The sequence below is a fragment of the Haliaeetus albicilla genome, chromosome Z, assembly GCF_947461875.1.
Source record: "Haliaeetus albicilla chromosome Z, bHalAlb1.1, whole genome shotgun sequence".
Taxonomy (NCBI): domain Eukaryota; kingdom Metazoa; phylum Chordata; class Aves; order Accipitriformes; family Accipitridae; genus Haliaeetus; species Haliaeetus albicilla.
In genome coordinates, this window is record NC_091516.1 from 3,064,756 (window position 1) to 3,088,079 (window position 23,324).

Here is a 23,324-nt window from a genome sequence, read left to right on the forward strand (position 1 = left end):
TTGGGAAAATATCTGTAGAAAATATGTTGATTTTGAAGTTTATCTAAATACAGCAAAAGTTGAATTTTCACTCTAAAGATAACTGTATACATACCCTGAGCAAAAATATCTTCTATTTTAATGCTTTGAGCTTCACAACCCCCATTCTGCTTCAGCCCTTTTCTCCTTTGCCTGACCCTCAGCTACATATATATTATCCTAAATACAGTGCACTGACAGCAGTACAAACACCTACTTACAGGAATCATCCAGTTGGCCAGGTCACCGTACTTAGACACCTGCATAGCTCCAAGCATTGTCAAATCAACATGGCCTCTGGCAACAGAAAGTGTGTAATTAGCATACCATGTTCAAGTAACAGCCCACAAATCTTAGCAAGCTTTTGTTCACATTCTCATTACATCAATAGAAAAATGGTGGCATACCACAGAGGGAGCAACCATTTTGTCACACATGTAGTTGGGCTTTTTTTCCCCTCTAGATGTATCGCTGATACAAATTTTGCTGTCTGCACACTGAGCCTCAAAAATGTTATTACTTTTTCTGGTTTTGGTTAATTGCATGCACAGTCAATCAGCTCTGAACTCATACTTTTAAGTGCACTCCACATATTTACATGCACTCATTATCTTTTCAGAGCCATTAGGATTTAGTGTTTGTTTGCATCCAACCTCCTTGCTGAAAAACAAACAAAAAACAGGTGCAGATGGTGAATTTCCATCAGGGAGGTGGAATGAGGACCACAGTTGCAAGTGGATCAAAGAGAATATACAGAGTGCAAGTACAGATTAGATACTTGGAAATGACCAAATAGCAGTTGTTAAAACATAGTTATAAATGTGTTTATATATGGCCAGGTGGTGGTAGATACAAACATCACTACGGTATCTATTAGTTACAGTGGTTTTCTACTTCCAATAGCTAGACCTGATCCTCTGTAAACCATCACTGATTAAGTCCACGATCATTTTACAGGTTGTTAAATGCTAACCACATTTCAAAGAATTACTAATGAGTTCAGTCACTGACTCAGTTTATTCTTTCCACGTTTCAAAAGATCAGGGTTTGTGTTACGTACCCTCTTATCATTGCAAATGATTCATCACTAGAGAAATAGGAAGAACCTGGAAGAACAGTGACTGTCTCCTTACCTGTAAAAGAAATAAGCTATAGTATGTATGTATTTTGTCTCTTTGACAAATGAAGTCACAGCTATTAACCAAGAAATAAAGGGTTTTTATCAATTATTTCCTTTGGATTCTGTACAACTATGGACCTCATTACACTTACTATGTCACATGTAAACCTAATCAATCATAATGAATTGTGAAGCAGTTTGTTACAGTTCTTAATGACAGGATTGCCCGCTCTTTGGCCATCAGCAGCTGCAGGCAAGACATCACTGACACCAGAGGCTAAGAAATCTCTGTGGACTTCAGCCTTCTGCTCTATCCACAGGAAAAGTAAGAGGTAGCTCTCTTCTGAAACAGAGAAATAGAATCTTCAGGAGACAGGGAAGTTGCAAAGAAGAGCGAGTAGACCACATTGAACAGTCTAGAAAGATAACGATGTAGAATACAGAAAAATAAATGACAGATCTAGTCTACTCTTGCTTTGTTAAAGTGCACAGGAAAATGTGCTTCTGTGTGCTGTACTGTTCTCTGCACAGTGCTTGGGTCAAGCAATGGAGCACACATGCAAGTGTCTTATTTTGACTCTGCCCAGAGCCCACCCTTTCCTCTCCTGCCAGCACTTTGAATCAGTCTAAGCAACAACCATGTATACAGAGTGCCTCTGGAAAGGCATAAGAAACACAGCTGAAGGTGAAATTAGAGACTAAGCATGGCAAATTTGAGAGAAAAAAAACCAAAGACTTTAGCACCAGATAACATTGTGAAGAAAAAGTTAGTGTAACAACAAGGGGGAAGAGGAATGAGACATCATTAAACAGTTTCCAGAAAACAGGGAAAGAGAGACAATGAGATTAACTAAGAGGATGGGAAAAGGGAAGGAAACACTGTAGGAAAGTTAAAATAGAGACCTAAGTTACCTGCTTTGATTTATTGAGTTCACTTGATGTATATTATATTGCCAAGACATTGTATGGAAATTAAATTTTGACACACAAAATACCATAAAATTAAGGTCATACAAGTGGTCTTGCAGTCAGATCACAAGAATTCACCATGCTAACATCCAGCCCTGCTGAGACTGTCTGACTTCTCTTTCCCTACCAGGCACGCACCCAAGGAAGTGGGGAGACAATACCACCTGCAAGCAGCAACATGGACTGAGAACTCTGGGATAAAGTGACAAGCTAAGGCAATGCTGAGAAGAGACACAGGCTGAGGACCACAGAATAAGGTAACAAGAGCACTGTATTACCCACTTCTTGAAAATGCTCTCAGGAAGTCACTACTTATAAATATTTCTGCTGTAAGACAAAAGTCTACCTTTCAATTATAGTGAAGATAAACATCATGTGAGATATTCAGAAAATGGGACAAACAAAAAATGGTACATAGTTCAGAGAAATATAATTACATTTTCAGATAAAAATCTGGCAAAAGCCCAAACTGGGAGCATATTTTGAAAATGTGGACTTTGGGGGCTGATACTGACCCATTCCAGTCAATGAATGTGAACAGAATTAAATCCTGTCCCTTGCCATTTAGCTTCTGTTTTCTTCACATGGTTTTATAAATTTGGCTGGAAAGCACCTAGAATGGTCTTAATCCAACTGTCAGGTTTTAGCAGATTCTGAATGTTTCAGCAATGATAACAATAATAATTATAGCGGTACAGCTGAGGTTCAGCTATCCTGTGTCCTTTCTACTGCAGCTTCAGAGGAAGATGTGAAGGTGCTTAACGCTGAATTACCAATACTAGAATAATCTGGTTTCCATGTTGCATTCTGACCTCTTCTGTTAGCTTCATCCCTGCAAGATTACCTCTTCAAAAATATTTATCAACCATAAATAACAATTCAAAACACAATATAAAAACACAATGATTTCTCAGAGTATTTATCAAGTTCTTGGATATTTTTTCCATCACCACTCTGTTAATGTATTCATTTCTAATGCACCCGTATTAGTACTTAAGTTCTAGTGTGCGTGCGTATAATTTCACCTTTCATAGCAAATGTTTTTTATCTAAATAATTTTTTCTTTTCAGTGACACCTTCTATATATACTTTTTTCTTTTTTTTTTAAGAAAAAAACACCTCCATTTCAGTTCAAGCATTAACAGAGCTCTCAGGTGCTTCTGACACCTTTCTTCACACAGTATATCACAACAGTTACCCAGCTACTGGTGAAATGCTCGACTCAATTCCTTAATAATTTCTTATTTCAAATCTGAAGATGGCCTTAAATAACTCCTTGTTTAAAATATCATACTGAAACAGGGGCAATAACATCCTATGTTATGGTATGATAATGGTACCAATTAGTTTAGTTAAGCCAGGTAGCAGATACTTCAAGTCAGTGAACAATTGCTGGACTGCACCCTGATACTAAATTAAAAGCTTGTTTGATGTCAGTGCTTTATCTCCTTTTACTTTTCAGAGTTTAATTATACTTTCTAACAGCCGCTGAGAAGCATACTGTCTATACAGATACATATGTACACAGGCATACATATATGTATATGTATACATAAATAAAAAATACAAAATGCATAGGTTTTCCACATGAAAAAAACAACTCTTAAGATGTCAGCTATGGGTCTATAACCTATACCATTAACGTCAATGAGACTTTATAAGGTGCCAAGGCCTACTTCTGTTAGTCACAATGCAATATGTACATGTTAACTTTACATGGAAACAGAGAACAGACACAGGCACAACTTTCCATGAAGAACACAGAAATCAAGACAGACGCACTAACCCATAAAAAGCTCAAGTTTTTACATTGTATGGCTGCTTCTGAGGTGCAATGCCCCAAAACAGCTGGGCAAAAACAGTACGTGAGGACTGGCATTCCCTCCCTAAAGTGGCAAAAGCAGCGGCCTGCAACAGAGCCCTACAGTGTGCCAGGTCCCGTTTGGGAAGCTCTTTCCCCCTGCCCTGGCTACTGCTCCCTCTCCAAATGCAAATGAGTTGCATTCCTGGCAACTCACTAGCCAGGAATAAACAAGGCCATTATACACAGGACATTTTAAAACATGTCCCAAACATAAATAATTGAAAACCATTTTCTAGAAAACACAAGGTGAAAAGTAGCAGGAAAACAAATCCGTATTCACATATAGGCTTCACAAAACAATCCCACTTATGAAAAGGAAGATTTGACCCTTTACTGCCTGGCCTGGAAGAGAGTTTCCTTCAGTAGCTACTAAAATGCATCAAAGCATAAGCTCTCTAACCAGAATATTAAACATCTCCGTTGATCAAAACCAGCCTGCACTTAAAAGAAGACAAAAATATTAATATTTGTAAGTAAATAAAACAGGAGTCTGGGTTCAAATACTGACTCAAAAGAAAACTTTTAGATTAACACTGAATAAGCATTTTCCATAAATTAAATTTATTTAAAGTATTTTACCTGCATTAATCAGGTCTGGATCTACTTCATTTTCAAGTGGATAAGGACCCTGACAAGAATAGAGACATATGTCAGCTTTGTATTAAAATACCTTTGAGACACAATTCATAACTGCTTTATTATTTCTAATGCTTATTACTGACAACAGATCATCACAGACATGCATTTTTTTATCTTTAGCAGAGCAACATCCCTGATGACACAAGCCACAATTTACATCAACTAACATATCAGGACTGATGGACATATTGGCTGTTAGAATTACTAAATAACCATGAAGTAGGGAGTTTGTTTGGTTTGGTTTTTTTGGTTTTTTGGTTTTAACCAAAGTGAGACATTTTTCAGAAAAAGGTATGTAGGTGCAACTTCATAAAGCCATACAACAGTGAAAATAATATTCACTTTAAGCTTTATTTAACATCATGTCTGCTAAGGCTTACAAGGCTTGGTCTTGCAAACTACTGAAAGTTCTCGCTTCTTCCAGCAAAACATGTACTTAAGAACACACTTACCAAAGTAGCACTATAATCCTGAAATGAACATTTCCTTAAAAACTTCCCTGTGCTACAATGAGAATTTTATGATCACACAATATTGCATATATTTGAATATGATTTTTAGTTGGGGGTGGGCAGGGAATAAAACTCAGCCACTGCAAGGTAAGTACACTGCAATAAGTGACCAAGATATATTCTTACCAAACCCAGGACTCCATTTTCACTCTGTAAGTGAACAGTTATGTCTGGACTGATGAAGTTACTGGCCAACAGTGGGATTCCAATACCCAGATTAGCTGAAGAGAATGGGTTAAGGAACAAACAGGAACACACTTACTGCAAACTAGTAAATTAAAAAAAGTTATCATTGTACTAGTATTAGATTAGAACTGTTCTCTTCACAAACACTTCCATTTTTAGTTAGATGCCTCAGATTTGTGATGAATTATTTTGCCATTTGGGCTGTCTAATTGCATTCTGTCAAATCCTTTACATGATAAAAAATGCACAGTGCAAGTAAGCTTCATTTCCAACATATGTAACTTTTTTCAGGAAATTCTTGCAAGACATTCAACTGCTAACAGACTTTCCAGATATGCCTGATTAAAATTCCAGGTACCCTATGCCTTAACATCCCATCTATTTCAATAGGGTGTTACGAAAATGAGGGAACCCCAGGCTCTGGGAAAGACAATGAGCATGGTAATTAACCTGTTTTAAACAAAACAGCTGCAGTTGTTATTCTTATGAGTCGGCACTTTAAGCTATAGCACAGCTGAAGGATACCATACATGCCATCCTCAAACTCCAAAGCAGCCCGTCTGATGATCCTCTCTCTCACATTGTCTCCTTGTTTTTGTTTGGCTTTTGAGTCTTCAGGCTTTCGGATTGATAAGCGCTGCAAAAGAAGTAATTGTAAGTAAAGATTAGAATCCAGATTCTAAAAAATTCTTGCTTCTCAAGAGACAAAAGCCTGATTTGTGATTGCACTGAGATATTTGGTCTAAGAATAACGTTATCTATCCATCTTCCACAAAAACCAACCTTTTATTCTATCAGTTCAAGCTTATCTAAGCCAATGGAGTCATCAAATATCCCCAATGATAGCTTTAGAGCAAAATGTTATTTCTTTGTCTGTATTGCCAAGGTTGAAAGAGTATGTGACACATATGCCACTGGTTAAGAAGGCACCAAGCATTAGTGCAAATACTAGCAAGTCTGAGATTCATTACCTCAGAGATACCTAAATAGATTTGTAAAATGTCAGCCTAAAACACAAATACTGCTCTCCTTCTGCATTCATTCAGTTCATTGGTGCTGTTCTAGATTTATATGCATGAGACAGACAAATGCCAGTCATCTAAAGATACTGGGAGCTAAGCAACTAAGTTTTCAAACATAAATCTGTATCATCTTGCATAAATCTGCTTGAAGTTGCTTCCTGAGATTTCCTGGCCTTAGGCTGATGCTTTCTAAATCACATGTAGGTGAAAATGCCATGACATTCAAGAAGTTTGTAAGACCTTTTTTTGTAAATTATTGTTTACATAGATTATGTTCTTTGCACAATCCTCCCATGCATATAAGGCTGCTCTGGGCAACATCATGTCCTGCACCCCCATTATGTCTTCACATCCTTTCCTACTTCAGGCCATAACGAACACATCAGGCAAAATTATCCTCTGTTCTTTTTCATCACCACAAAAGAATTTTTGTAGTGTCTTTTTCTCCCATGTTGGGATTCACTTTCCTCTTAGGCAGTCAGAAAGAGTCAGTATCAATCCTCTTGAATTTCCCAGCAACTTTCTTTTTATGCCTTGGCTATTTTCCCTAGAATTGTTTCACTTATGAGTTATGGAAAAAGTAAGAACAATCACAGAGGGTTTCTCTGCAGCAAAAAGAATGTTGGATAGAAAGTATGACCTGCATTACAGGGACCACATCTGAGCCAAATTAGGCAGGAACTGCTATTTAAAGCCAGTAAGAATTATGACAGACTAGTTCCTCTTTATTCTCTTTATTCCTCATCTCTCCTTTTACCACTTATCATACTCAACGCTTTCATAGGTACAGCCACTTCCTTCTTGTATCATCTTTTACGGAAGAGTAAATAAATCTGCCATTTCCTTCCTATACTTCTATTAATGAGAGGTGCCACTGCCAGAATTACAAAATTACACAAACAAAATTAATCTCTGTTACAACTTTGCTGTGCCATTTATAGTAGCACTTTTTTCTTCCCCCTCTCACTTCCTTTTTTTCTTAAGCATATAGGGAAGGGGGCAGTTGACTAAATAGGTGTATTCACTTATGCAGCCAAGCCAAAGAAAATCAGGTGTTTGTATAAAGGTCTTCCCTGGACAGAGTCACCCCTTCACCCACTGCCAAACTGCAATAGGAACAGCAGTTTAAAAAATGCAAAATGGATTTCTCTCATGAAAGTTAAAAGCTTTTCTGTGAGATACTGCATCCATTCAGAAGAAGGAAACAGGCCATTAATTGCAGTCTAACACAACATGCCCAGAGAAAGAAAAAAGGGGAAAAAAAAAAAAAGGTTTGACACATCTGTTTCTAGTCAAATACTCAACAACTTGCGATATGCTTTTGCAGAATGAACAGATGGAAAGGAAAAAAAAAAAAGCTTTTAAACCTCAACATTCATAAAAGCGTTTAGTCAGACAAAAGGCCTTGTATGACTTTCTAGGACTTTGTGACTTGATTTTAATAATAAAAGTTTAATTATTACAATTCCTTTCTGCACTTTTTTTCCCCCAAGATATTTTTTTCCTTGTGTCACATATCTCCCCCTCCACCAGCTCTTCTGATGACATTTTGATTAATTCCCACCTCCAGAGTATGGAGACACAGGAGAAATATAGAATTTTCAATTGCACTTCAAGAGCATTGTCACACCACCAAAATGAATATAGGGACACAGCTTGAGTGAGGCAAAGCCACAGAAACAAAGATCAATAACTTAATCATGTTTTCAATGACAGAATATTATTGCTGCAATTTTTAATAGCTACTGACATCTTTTATTCAGACCAGAAATGCTACTGGCTAAAAAATTCCTGATTAAAGAAAAGGAAAGAAAGGTTCCAGGACCTTTGCAATGTAACGTGGTTCAATACGCAGCACAAAAAGGACTGAGACTGGCCCTATGTGCCCACGTCAAAAGCTGTCCAGCAGAAAAGAAAGTATCCAATTGTTCAAGTAAGTTCGTAGTCTATTTGTTCCCCTTGTTGGGTCTACAGAAGGTGAACTGAGACAAGGAAGGAGGATGAAGTACCATTTTCCATCAAATTTTCAACTGCGTTAAAGCCATCTAGGACTACAGGCAGTTGCTCCAAATTATTCAGGGACTGAACCAAAGAGGCTGAGGTATAAGAAACAAGGCTCAATTCTCAGGCTTCCAACTAACTACTAACTACCTAAGGACCTACCTAAGCTCTAGTACTTAGCAAAACTTGACAGGTCTTTCTTATACTATTTTCTCAGTGCTAAGACTTGGTAGCTAGAGTAAAAACCCTGAAAATTCTAAAATACACCCCAAGCTGAAATATGTTGTGACCAAGAAGCTAGGTTACTTACTTCAATTCTCTTCTCAAACTTCTCTCCTTGTATCAGACGATCAACATAGATTTTGGGAACATGAATGTCTTCTGGGGCAAATGCTCCTATATCAACAATTTCTTCCACCTACAGAGAGAAAAGGGAAATTGAAAATATGTAGAGAAAAGTATTCAGTGAGAGATTTTATTAGCAATGAAGTTTCAAATATTAAATATACAGTGGATCAAATCAAGAAAACTAAGGAATGGGACAAAATAGATATACCCCTTAAAATACACTATTTTAGATGCTTATCTTTCCTCTTCTTTCAAAGGATATTTCTACACACAAATTGAAAGTAGTTTATATTTTAACAGCCCGCCTTGTACAAGCACCTAAAAGAAATATACCATGTGCAGTTACATCAGAGTTATTTGTACCTACAAATAATTGCCATCCAAACAGAAGGAAACAATACGCTGGTAACAAAATGTCAGAGTACAAAACAGAAGTACAAATTTTAAGTACACAAACACAGAAGCAGGCTTGAAGTTTCTCCATAGTGTACTCAAAAATAAAATTGAATACATTTGAACTGTAATAATTGATTGCAAGAAAGATGTGAAGATCTAGAAGTCTCTATAGTTAGTGAAACAGAGATTCAGCGCAAAATGGTACTGATCCACACATAGTACATTTGAAATGTCACCTATTTGGAGCACCACAGACAACAGGGGTTTCCTTCGTTCTGTGTCTGAGTTCAGGGTGGTCTAGCTAGAGACCCTGCTGTGGCCAGATGCCTGCAGCACAGACCCTCAGCCATGTCTGGTGCTTTCCCTGGCAAGTCTCAGGTGCAGAAAGCACATCTCACTCTGCCACAAAACAGACACTACTGTTAGGGCTGTACCTGCATCCGACCACAGAGAAAACGTATAACGTTAAAGCAACAGGTCAAAGATAACATCTGAAACAATCTACTCAAAAAGAAATTAAATAAGTTTCCAACTGCTTTTTCACCAGGAACTAGTTAAACTTTCAGGAATGTCCAAAGTCTAAGAACCCCAAAACAAGACCAAGGGTATGATGTATCAGTAGGGGTACATAACTTAGCAGCCATCACTAGTGAAGGAACACTGAAGAGCTTAAAATTCAATTTGACATCCTACTGTTACTGCACAATGTGATCAATAATAAAATCTATAGTACATCTGATAGACAATTACCTTCCTACCATGCCTTGCAGTGTGACAATAAACAAACAAACAAATCCACCTTAAAAGCAGCAGAGGAAGACGAAAAAATAACAAACTAAAGATCACAGGATCGGTTTCAGACGATCCCTAAGAAAAACCCTGGAGTAAACAGACAGGAAGAGACAAGTTATGAAATCTGTAAGGCAAAGGAGGTAAGGAAGAGGCGATAACAGCCACTGCCACACCAACCTCAGTGTTCATGGAGAGCAGAATCACACATCCAGAAAGTCCTTATCCACAAGATAAGGAAAGAAAATCAAATCAGTATTTTAAAAAGTCAGACTACTGTTTTAATGAAAAAACAGTGCAATCACATCTGTGCCCTATGAAGTTTCTTATCTTATACATGAGTTTTAAAATTAATAAGCCGACAAAGTCAAACACAGGGTAAAATGAAAAAATCCTGAAGCACACAGCTGAAGCACACTATGCTCTTGGTGCACTGACTGCTATTAGAACATGCTCAAAAGGGAGGAGATGCAGGGGACAAGATTTTTCAATGAAGCCATAAGCAAGCAGATGATCTGTTACCAGCAGAACTCCCAAATTCACCTTTTCTAAATATATTTGTCTTCACTTACCAGGTGGAAAATTAGGCCTGGGGAATACTAATTGCTACCGATCTGAACTTTCTCATAAAAGAACTACATTTATTTGCTGCAGTAGCTGAGATTATAAAACCAAAATCTTTGCTGGCACAATTCAACCAACTTCAACAGAATTATGCTGTCAGAAAAATTGACACACTGTATCTCTCCCCCCATAGAATACACAGAATAATTTATCCAACAATAAATTGCTGGATTTTGTTATTAGCCACCCCATTGCCTTAACTGGTTAGTATTTTGTCTCTTTGGAAACAGCAGTCAGCATGATAGCTTTTCCTCACAAGAACCAGCAATGTAATTATTTATGATTTCAGTATATTATCCTAAATGAACATAACACAGACAATCTGTATTTTTTCCTAGGGATTTCAGATGGCCTAAGGATCCCTGCAGACTGGAACACCTTTGTGTTCACAGGCAGCCCCCCATTATTCTTACCGGTGTTTTGCAATTTCCATGGTCTACCATTATGTGAAATAAGCATCAAATGTGACTAAAATTAAGTAAGTTAAAATATCCATATAGCAATAAAATGGAATTTTGAAAAGGGATTAAAAATTTGCACATAATGTCTGCAAGAATACCTATCATCCAGTTCTGCAAGTGAAATTGATCAGCATGTTTGTATGAAAAAGAAAGCATTTGTGCAGGGGAAGTACAAATATCATCTGATTGCTCCAACTCTCTCTCCCGACTCTGCTCACAGGGAACTAGATGATACTCCAGCTGAGACACTGTAGACGGGCTGCCAGCAGCCTCCATCAGTGTTGCCAGCACTGCTACCACAGATGAAGCTGTGCCAATGGAAGTGAATCCAGGAAATCTGATGGCTATGGGAATCAGCAACTTAACTTTCTGTGACCACTGCAAGACATAACCCAAGCATCTTTCTAGATTAGAATGATAATGCAAAAATAAAGAGTTCCATAGCTGGGCATACTGACTTCCCTTTCAGGTTTCATATTCCTTTGTGAGTCTTTTCTGTAACACATCCACAGCCTAAGCCTCAGTGAGACATGCAGGAGAGCATTCATATTAATAATTAAAAGTATGTGTGTGAGTTTTCTTGCTGTTCTGCTCTCCATCCTATCTATCCTTTTCTTCTTTCTTCTCCCTATTTACCTTGCCTCAGGCTTTACTTTGTCATGTACAGAAGAACCCCTGTAAACATCAAAAATCAGTGTATCGCGTCCCATCCACAAGATACAAAGTCTGGCAAAGCATGAAGAGGAAACTAATCAGGGCAGACCAACTCCTGCACTTTTTTCAATTAGCAAATCAAAATACTCCAGTACCATTTAGATTGCCTTGATCACATGTGTTCATTTTAAATCTTAATTTCATCAACATGCTAAAAGATAGAAAATGTTTGCATCTTTGCTACACAGGTGAAGCTAAACAGTAACTTCAAGAGACTGTATGGGCTGAGTTCCCTCTCCTGGGAAGGCTCTGACACATGATTCAAATATCTTTTCATTGTTTCAATAGTTTCACAGTATTGGTTTTCTTCCTGGGTATAAATGTTCTTGCAAATCTTGTCTGATTGCTGACAATGGGAGCAGAATGAATAAATTCAATCACTTCTGAATACTGGTTTATCGGCAAGTACACCCAGAACATAAAAGCTGTTCTCTGCTATGAATCACAAGAGCCTTCTGCCATTCCTTTTGGTATCAGCACTCATAGAATCAATGGTCATTTGTTTCACAATATCATTTCCTTCTGTAATTTACATCTACTTTTCCCTTTTTAAAGTAGTTTGATTTATTTTTGCTTATGGAAATTCAGCTACTCTTCTACAGTTTTATTTCAGAATTTCTGAAGGCTTCCAGAGAGAGAAAGGGAACCTCGAAGGTTATGGTCTTCAAGTAAGAAAGATAAAAAATTCCAGTTCATGACCAAAAATTGGCAAGGAAATTACAATGACACAACTACTCATGCCAAAACACTTGAAAATAAAAAGGCCTTTCCTTTCAGAATGTACCTTTTAGCCTATTTCTGCAGCCTAATTAGGTCCTTTATGATATGTGAAATGTTTTCAGCTGTTTTAGTTTTAAATCTCAGTTTTCATAAGATTAAGCTATAACCAGAAATGACAATATAATTCCTTATTATGGGAAAAAAAATCAAAAACGTGCGTGGGTGGGTGGGTGAGAGAGAGAAAGAGACTGGGGGAGAGAGCAAGCGCTTAACAAAATCTATGCAATTTTAAGTAGCTTATTTTTACACTGGCTTTATTAAATCTCTCTATCACTATCTTAATTATACTAGTACACTTCAGTTCTTCAAACTGAAATAATAAAAATACCCAGCAGAACATAACTAGAATAAAACTTTACAACTGGTCAAATGTCCAATCCAACAGAAGAATGAAATCAAATTTAGCCCCTTAGATGCTCAAGACAAACTCATTAGAGCACTTCTTTAGGTCACTACTGGAAGAGTCAGGATGTCACTGCACAATTCATTGTAACATTTATAAAATTGTAAGAAGTTAAAAAAAAAATTTAAAACAACATAGTAAGGGCTATGAGGAAAAGTTGTATATGGCTGGTTCACTCCAGATCACAGAAACTGTGATTAACTGTTCCCTACGGCTAATGACAAACAAAAATAATTTTAATTGTTTAGACTGAATTTCACAAAAAGCTTTGATATTGTAAAACAGTGGAATACACTCTGAAAACAGGTCACTGGAAATTAGGAACACACTATACAAACTTACTGGGCTACAGGAAAAAGCAAAGCTGGTTAATATTTACTCAGTTCTGCCTGCATGCAGGGAGATGAAGCAGAGGATCTTCTGAGTTCAGTTCTGTCCTTTTCTGACTCTAAGATCACACAGACCATGAAATTTCTACTCCTGCAAAACCCCTATGGTAATGAAATGACAGTCAATAGCCATCCTGAAGAAGAGACTTTTACAACTTTAAAAAGCAAGCAGCTACCAAGTAGTCTGATAAAGGCACATCTTGGTCAATAATCACCACGTTATGCTCACATCAACCTTGGAATACATGTCTTCATAAGCATACTGAGGGGCACGGGAACAGTAAAAATCTGTGAAGTTCAGATTTATTAGAGCACCTTTAGCCTAATGAGACTGATCTGGGTCACACTGAAGGTCCATTTAATCCAGTAACCCTTCTTCTCAGCAAAGAACAGGAGCTTAAAAGACAGCATGGTACTTCTAGTTATATTCTTCCAGCTTCTAGCAATGTGCAGTTTAAGGATGTCATCAGTCAGAGGCTGCACATAGACTACCTTGCTTTATAGCTTCTGATAGACCATGAACTTGTCTAATAGTTTACTCGGAACCCAAAAGACTCTATCATTGCATTTCTGCAATTTATCTAGTATGAAAAACATTTCTCATTATCTTTTGTAATTTCACTGTGTGCTTCCTTCCTTTGCAATACAGGAACAGCACGGAGCTGTTCTTTATTTGCCCGTTCCATACCAATGAAGATGCTATGTATCTTTACATTTTTTTCCCTGGTTTCTAGTAGACTGTTATCCTCTATTAACACCACACAGGAAAACAGTGAGGTGTGTTGCCAGTACGTCATATCCAATCATTAGGGAAGCAAAGCTGACATAAATCTTCTAGGTTTGTCTCCAGGTTTTTCGTCATGTGGCTACAGATCCTTATAAATTAGGAACCCCTGCTAGATTATACTCATTTCAACTTTGTTTTCTCTGTTCTAAGTCTCCTCAATTACCTCCACTTCTAGTTGCCTCAGGCTTAATCTCTTCTTTCACACTTCTCTGCACCTGCTGCCTGTTTTCTCCAACTACCCCTTTCCATTCCACACATTTAAGATCTTCCTCCATGCTGTACTGCTGACAGCAAAGAAGAAAACAGACTGCACTGAATTACCTGCTCTAGGTACTCATGCATAGCAGTTCTGGGATAACAACTGCGAAAAAAAGAAGCAGCATACTTGATTACCTGCAAAAGCTATCTATATGTAAAGCTGTATGCATGCATGAAAGAATATGAAAAATTTAACCAGCAGCCTCTGAAAAAATTCTACCATATACATAGAGCTACACTTCTTCAGATATTTTTAGGCTAGTCACATTCCACCACAGCCAGGATATACAATATTCCTAAGTTTCCATAACATGTTCAAAGTGAGAAGATACTGAAATTTCTCAAAGGCATAATCCTAAGAAAACAACACTCTCAAAACAACGTATTTTCACCTTTTCTTTTTTCTTATAACTGGGCAGTTTTACCCAAAATAAAAACTCACTTAGGCAGACTCACTTAAATCACAATAGAAGTGATTTTGTAAAAGAGTAGCTACTTCAACAATAAATGCCTGCTATCAACCGTGCCTATAAATATGTACTGTAAAAATGTTTTCAGTAAATTTAAACTGAAACTTGCAGGTTTTTCCTCAAGATGTTCACAAAGTAGATAATGAATGAAAAAGCAGAGTCTGCTAACTATGATTGGTTACTGAAGTTACTCCATTAAATTGCTGGAATTGCTTGTTTGACTATTTGCACAAGTAGGTCTATATAATTTGGTATGCATCAAAAAGTGGAAGTGATAAATGACAGCTGTATTCTTGCTTCCTTAAATTTATTCATTTGGATTTTACACTATTTTTCTACTGTGAACTACCTGAATTAAAAGTATGAGAGATTACTTCAAGATCCAGCAATCTACCAGTCCCAGTATTACCAACCAGCCCAACCTCCTGCAGCATGCAAACCCAAGGAGTGATGCCTTCCTAAACCTTTCTTAAAATCTGGTTGTTTTGATGTAAGCCAGCAATGAACTTATGCTAGCTGTGATCACGTTTTGTGACTCGTGCTTTCTTGATGAAATGAGGCCACTTCATAGTGCTCAGTGCTTATTTTTACTATACTCAACTGGATGATAGTAGTGACAACAAAAATGGGAACATAATTATGTTCTTACCTTTTAATTATAAAGTGCCTAATTTGTATTCAGCACCTAAGTTCTTAACACAAAATGAAACATAACCATCCACATGGAATACATAAAATTGCCTTCTCAGATCTGTAAAAGGCAATTTTGGAAAATATTTTTTTTAGATTACATTATGTAATTATTTTTCAATCAAATAATTAAAAATAATTGGAGAAAAAAACAGAAGAAAACAAACAAACCCCAAAATTAGTGAATATAGTCTTCATTTGTTAATGGCTAGCTAAGAGCAAAAGAAGTTGCTTAACTTGTAGCAGATACCTCTGCTGAGTAAGGTAACTGACCACATCCCAAATCTTTCCACTCCAGAACAGAATAGCTGCTAACAATATTAACTCTACTGGAATGATATCATTTAACATTTTTGCAAACAAAATGTATGTTGCTTTAAATACATTATTCCTGTATTTCATTGCTTATTTTCAAAATACATTAGATCGAAAGCCTGTGAACTGATTAGAAGGTAAAAATAAGTAACTGACATTTTTTATTAAAATTATTCACATATCACCAAGAAGAATCAAAACCTTAAAAAAAAATTAGCTTTAATCCCAACAAAAGATTTTGTTTTCTTACTTATATCAGAGAAATGACAAATTGAAAGAGACTGAAAGAGATCTCATCTTCTACACATTCAAAGAAATGTAACTTAAAGGTCAGGAGATAAATTCAAGCTTTACTTTCAAAAATTAACTAAGAGGAATTTAAGTACTGAAGGGACAGGTAGAAAAGTCAAAAAAAAAAAAAAAAAAATTGCAGATTTAATTGCACCACCCAAGAAAGAATTCTTTGTATTTCCAGACTATGCAAGTCCAACTAAGCCACCCTCAAATTCAAGGAATACCTCTAACTAAGGATCAGACCAGAGCATGCTAAGCAGGAGACATATAGGAAGGTAATGAGGGTAAAACAATGTATTAGCAGCTATTTTGTAACAAATTATGTTGCTGGTTCTCTCTGGTAAGAAAAAGAAACCCCACAGGTATTTCAATAAAGGCAATGAAAAGACACATCATGTCAAAATGGCACTTTATGTGCACATATGTATCAAGTATTAGTTATACTCCTTATTTCAGACCTTCGTTATAGACAGTAGTTCACAAAGATTTCTGAAAACTACTTTACGTGCTACCACTTTCTTTCTCAACGAGGGATCAGTGTGGTCTGTTTCACCTTCAAAATCATAGCAGATATCCTAAATCCCCAAAGTATTCAAGATCAATAAAACTTTTTAGCAGTGTTAAGGAAGAAGGCAGTCAGAGTATTTTTCAAGGAAAGGATTGGAAGAAAGAAAACAACTGATGGTAGTATGTCATGCTGTTTAGACACTTTCAACAGATTAATCATAAACCACAGAAATGTGGGTATCAAGAAATTGCAAGTAACAAATTTTAAGAAAAATAAAACTTTTCTGACACTTAATCATTATCCTTCCTAAAAGCTGTGTAAAAAGGAGAGCACTAGACATACATGGAAATAAAAAACAAGAATAAAGTGCTTCATAGAACCAAAAATATTATTTGATGCTAAAGCTGACAGAAACATGTTAAATCAGTCCTTCACACCATAAAAATGAAAGTTTTTGCTTATCACAGCCTGATGAGAAAATTCTGATTTCTTTCCCTCTAGGAATGGTGAAAAATTGTCTTTAGCAGATCTGACATTCAAAGTCATAATAAGTGTGACCTCTAATCTCCTGATCATACCAAGTATTCTATTCTGTCTCTGTATTTATTAATCAGGCAGAATAACCACTGAAGCACATCAAGCCAATACCAATTGGCTTAAAATTCCCAACAGAACTCTTACTCAATGTATTTAAATTGTTTTTTATATAAACTGTTTGTTTGGGTTTTTAACCCTGCCCTTGCCAGCCCCCTCAAAATAGAAATACAGTAATGATAGGTTTCTTTGCTGTATGTGATTTGTCTGAATTGTTGAAAGAAAAATTCAGCACTCTCAGAAACCTTCACATTCATTTAGCAATTTTTGTTCTTGTATCTGAAAGTCTAGACAATGTCTTGAAGTGGGTGGTTGGGTGGCCAACTTCATATAACTCGTATGGTCCTCTGCTTTCCCATAAGCCTCCTGGCACACATCTAAATTGGATACATTTGGTTAGTGGATGTTCAACGTTGATAGAATTTGATGGAATCCATCACAAACAGCAATTCATTTCTACTTGTATGATGGCTCAAGTTAGTCCCTTAAATCTGGAGTTTCTTAAAATCCCAGATTAGTTCTATTTTTGAACGAATGAAGCACATCCACCATCACATTTCTGTAAAATTTAAGACCAAAAACATGTAAAAATAGCTTTTCTCAATGCATGAACAGGAGAAACTGAGTGTATATATAGCTCAGGAAAATCAAGTGATAGTCTACTTTGGTGTGCATGGGGGGACAGGAGTCTCTTCTAATAGCTGGTGGCAAACGCAAACAAACACAAAGCATATAACCCCTCCTAATAACCCCAAATACCACAGCATCAAGAATGTGCTGCTGCCCAAGACAGGAAGCCTGTTACTCAGCTGGCCTCATCCCAAGATGTTACAAAAGCCACAAGTCTTTTCAAAATACAGAATTAAAAAAACAAAAAAAACACCACAACAGCACAAATCAACAGAAACAAAGGTGCATAAGAACGTGTCTAATTCACTTGAAGGGACAAGGGAGACCCATGAGACATCAGTATAACTTCCATCAGCCTGCAATTCAAATACACAAAAATTTTGGCATAAAAATGCAAGTGTCTATTTTGAAGGTACTGTGGGGGAAAAAATGGTACCTGAAACTATTTTTACTGAGAAATTTAGTTTACTTAAAAACCTAATTATTAGATGCGTTTGTACCTTCATTTGCAGCTCTTGATGCTCAGAGTATTTAAGAAATTCAGCACTTTGAGAGCCTGGGGGGCACAAGTGGTCCTTAGCACATTGTTTACACAGCCAATTGACTACATACCTTCCCCGGTTTGATCAGGAATGTATTCCAGCTCTCCTCTTTGCTTTTGCCTGCTTTTTTCAACAAGAAGCAAAAAACTGATATAATACGTAATATGACTTACTCCAAAAGTTAAAAAAAAAGAGAAATGTGCCTGGTTTTCTATAATAACAAACCCCAAAACACCTGTTTTATCATGAAATTGTTTTAAGATTTGTTTAGCTATTGCTTTCTCCAGCTTAATCACAAGTGGCAAACTAAGGAACTTAGTATCTAATTCACAGGAATATCAACAGGAGCACACTCCCACACACTGGACTTCATGAGAGCAGGTTTTCTATAAAGCAATTTAACACAGCTTTGGAGAAAAAATGGAAGACTGGCAACTTTCAAATAAAACACCAGGAAACCGTTTAGGAGACAGAAATAGAAAACTACTCTATGGTCCTCATCCATTCTTCTACCATCTTCTGCAGCCTGAAAAATCAGCATGATTTGAAGTCAAGACAGTCTTGGTATCTCAATTCTTTACTTCTCTTTAAATCCTCACTTTCTTCACTGAATAATTCTATTCTATAGCATTTGCAGGGAAGGATGTGCAAGAGAAGACTAAAATCTGAGCTACTGATTCAACAGATTACTCCAAAATTCTCACTGCAGCAATAGTTACAAGGCTGCAGGTTTTCAAATCTCAATGTTTTGACCACCTGAAAAAATGCATTTGTTTCATGTCAGTAGGCAATTACTCACTTTGTGAACTTTTTGTAAGATTTTCAGTCTGAATGTCAAATTCTTCTCATTTTGTGCTAGAAATCTCCATCAGAGATGTTCATAGCACAGGAAACAAATTATTGCTTTAAGACACATAAATAAAAGTATGTATACATATAAATTCCTTGAATCATAGCTAAAACTCTCTCTGCACCATCCTTTCAGTAATACAATCATGTATATTTTAAAATGCAAAGACTGATAAATCATTGATTGATTGATTGATTAACAGATCTTACACACAAAGCAGGGCATAAGAACTATTAATGTATTGTACATATTAGTACATACAACAAAAAGTTAAAACTAGAGTGTTTTAAATCCTGTTAATTTTCAAATTCTTATGATACAGGACATGAGTACTATTAATGGAGTATACTTTAAATGCACAGTATGCCAGACTTTCTACAAATTGTTATGAAAAAAACTAAATTTAGCTTTAGGAGCAAACAGAGGCTTTCCAACAGTTTCCCCAGCACACTGACTTCCTGGCAATCTGCAGTATCTACTGATCAACCATGGGCTTGCTTTAACTTGTTCTTTCTGAATGTCATATTTGTTCTTAACATATGTGACAAGGATAAAAGCCTTTTTTTCATTAAACATTATATTCACATCTGCAGTGAACTTCTGAAGCTGAATGCTAAGAAAGCTTACGATACTCATTCAAGAAAGTATCAATTTAGAAAGGAATAAAACATAAGAGACAGACAAAAGAAAAACAAATTCAAGTCTTCCAGCACAATGTTGTTTGTAGGTAAAACTATCTGAGCAGCTGTCAGCAACAATTTGATCTGCTATGTATTTTAACCACTAATTCACTACTCCAGCAATGAAGTGCCAAATCTGAACCCACATAATTAGAGGGTATTTACAAAAGAGAAGAAACCATAGGAAAAAAAAACCAACAAACAAAACCACATAGCTAAATTAACTATTAAAGAAGTTTATTCCCCTGAAAATCAGAAGCACGTTAACTAAATGTAAAAAGAACTACCTTATGACCTCCCTTCTAGCCCAGTCTATTCCAGTGCTTCTCAAATCATCATAAGATGGTCCACACAACAGCTGTAAAAATGTTTTGGTTTTCTGTTCTTTTAATAAACACAGGCGCACACAGAAGCAAGGAATCAAATACAATGAAGTGAAATAAAAACAACAAAAGAGCATTCAAGTCGGGAGGTAGGCTTCTTTTTGGCAAACTAGAATTCCTGTGGCAATGGTGTGCAAACATTTCTAGGAGCTGCTTTTCCAAATCAGTACTAGGAGTCCCTGCATTTCAATTCCAATCCTTCTCTGACTTGCTCTTTAACCTTCATGACTGGTGCCATAATAGCCACCAAACTGCTTTTTAACATTGCTGAATGCAGAAGCAGAAAAGGTATTAAACACTTTAGCCTTCTTTGTACTCTGCACTGGTAATTCTACTCTCTTCATTGAGCAGTGAAATATCAACATCCTTGGTCTCGCAGTCCACTATGTATGTGCTGTTAGAAAGACTTCTTGCTACTTTCAAGTCTTCTTTATTTTCTACTGGGCTGGAGATTTCTGAGTTTGCTCCTATGTGCTTAAGCTTTTTTGTTTGTTTGGATTTTGTAATGCTTAGCCTCAGACATCTAACCTTGGTCTCATTATCTGTCATTTTTCTTTTCTGCATTTGAGATTGCAATGATTGTGATCAAGGTCAAATTCCTACTGCTCTTCCAATGCTTTCTCCACACTGGAAAAGTTTATTCTCAGGCTCTTAACACAGTCTTTCTCTAACTTCATTTCTTCTTAGCTGTACCTCCCAGAAGCCTTCATCTACTAAGTCTCTGAGTTCACAAAATCAGTCTTCCTAAGAGGCTTTCCTGATTTGCCATTTTCCCTTCTATGCTTTCTAAGGATCATGAGCTTGCATTTCATAGTTTCTCTCCAACAAGTGTTCACTCAAATCTTTCAACTAAGGTTCCTTTGGGAAAGGATATTGTAATGTCTATACTCTATAATTGGGTTATCTAAATTCAGATCTACAAGCATCCCTAATTCAGGATTTAGCCAAAACCTAGGCATGTAAATCCATTCATGCAGTCAAAAGCCCTGAGTAACCACCTAGATGTTTAAGATGCAACGACTTCCATACTTATACTAATAATATGTATTTTTATATGTAACATATATATTTTGCATATATCTTACTAATTTATTATGGCAACTTAGAATTCTGCTGTCACTTGTGCCAAAAGCTGCTGGTAAGGTGGCAGGACTAAGCAGCTCAGTGTCCAACCTGTGCCAAATGGGATTCTCAGACAAAACATTCCCCCACTGCAGATCCCTGGGACGCCCCCTCAGCAACCAACCCCTGAGGGCACACAGAGTCATCACTGAGCAACTAAACAATATTGAAAAAGGCCATAGCAACACAACAGCTCAGTAGTTACAGCATTTGCACAGAGGGACCTCAATTCTGCATCCTTCTTGGCTTCAAATCCTGACCCATGGTTTCCCAGAAACACAACCTAATGCAAAGTCTGTGCCCATCCCAAATCCAGAACCGCTTACTGTACCAGGGTTCAGTTTTGAGTTCCACAGCCAGAGCATCCAGGTAAGGAAAAATATTCTTTTAGATTATTTTTCCACTTTAAAATAGTACTTACAGGCTTTTTACAGTAAACTACGACTGTGAAAAAACCTTGAAGAATTCCTCAAAACAGAGCTATGCATCTGAGGAAAGTTTTGCCGTTGTTCAAGCACTTGGAGGAATAGACAGACACCAAAAAAAAAAGGTTCATTTTCCAGTTTCCTCAATAAAACACAATGTCATGATTTAGCACAGATAACAGGATACAAATAGCTTATTTCAGTCTGCTTCTGTCCCTTAGTGCAGTGCAGTTCATTGTACCTGAGATAATGGTGCTCACTGACGTGGCTGTGTTGTTACTAGGCAACCAGAGATAAAATGCAGGGTTTAATGATTTTTATTTAATGCATTTTTATGAGAAAGTACACTCTCTTTTTTCCTCCCCTGATATTATTTGAGGTGAAAATGCTGTTTACACAGGGAGATATATTTAGCCATCCTCTGCAATCTGAACAAGAAAATTATTCAAACTGGATATTCAAACAGCCAGTCAATAAATATTTCTAAACATATTGACTATTACCACTATCAAACACTTACAACATGGCAGTGGCTGAGATCTCAAACCACTTCACCTGGGACAAGTATTCAGTAGGTCTCACAGCAGAGAATAACAATGGCAAGAAAACAGACAACAGCTTAGGGACGTTTCGGGCTGTTATGGATGTTTATGTACTCCTCCAAGGCAGAAATCAAGAGCCCAAGCCTGTATCACCCTTCATATCTCCCATGCTGTCATGACACCCACACCTGGCAATGTCATACCATGCTTTTTCCTGTGGCTTTGGGTTGCCTCATTTCTCTCCAAAAAAGAGGCATCATCACCAAAAGCTGTCCCTCCCACGGGGGCTCTGCTCACAAGAGCCCCTACAGGAAGATGCACATCTTAAGAAGCATCCTAATATCACAGTCCTTGACCTAGAAGTCTACGCACACATCCAGGAGGCCTACCTGTAACTCTGAGCTGCTACACATTTCATTTCCCGTCACGCAATTCAAGGGGTCTCTGGAGGGGCCTGACAGCAGTGCCACCTGCTGAATTCAGCAGACATGTCCTTCATTCAACAGAGAGCATTGGAAACGTTACCACATAAATAAGACCACACGAGTCCTCAGGTTTCTTCACATGCCAAGTCCTTCCTCTGCACCTTTACAAGGGCTGGTGGCTCATATATAACTTGTGACTGCTGAGCTCCTTTTAGATCAGTTGATCTCCTGACTCTCCCATCTTTGCAATAGGAGCAGGAAAGTGTTTATAGATCTGAAAGTCAATTCAAAGCCTCAGGCTGAGTGCATTGCACAAGGGCTCAGGTCCAAACAAAAGCTACAGCTCTGACTGCATAGTTAACTCCTCCAAGTTCTGCAAGATGAATTGAGAAGCAGAATAAAGAGAGAACTTCTTTTAAAATGCAACACTGTAGAAGAACTAAAAAACAAATAAACTCCTGCATCATTTTGCTTTCACATATAGATAAAGCCAAACTAACTAATGCTGCCAATACTGGATTATTTAACATTTTTCTCTGCAAAGGTTACCTTCCAAATAACAGGAATCATACAA

General features: G+C 37.1%; 1 protein-coding gene across 3 annotated transcripts in view; it reads right to left on the minus strand.

Moving 5' to 3' along the window:
- Window positions 1–23,324, minus strand: part of OXCT1 (3-oxoacid CoA-transferase 1) — an 85,039-nt gene that overhangs the window by 29,833 nt on the left and 31,882 nt on the right. For all 3 annotated transcript variants that reach the window (XM_069776627.1, XM_069776628.1, XM_069776629.1), the window contains exons 8-13: window positions 8,642–8,749; window positions 5,834–5,945; window positions 5,249–5,343; window positions 4,551–4,599; window positions 1,079–1,151; window positions 240–315 (exon numbers count right to left, since the gene is read on the minus strand). In XM_069776627.1, the coding sequence (XP_069632728.1) occupies window positions 240–315; window positions 1,079–1,151; window positions 4,551–4,599; window positions 5,249–5,343; window positions 5,834–5,945; window positions 8,642–8,749 (513 nt within the window). The remainder of the gene's footprint in view (window positions 1–239; window positions 316–1,078; window positions 1,152–4,550; window positions 4,600–5,248; window positions 5,344–5,833; window positions 5,946–8,641; window positions 8,750–23,324) is intronic.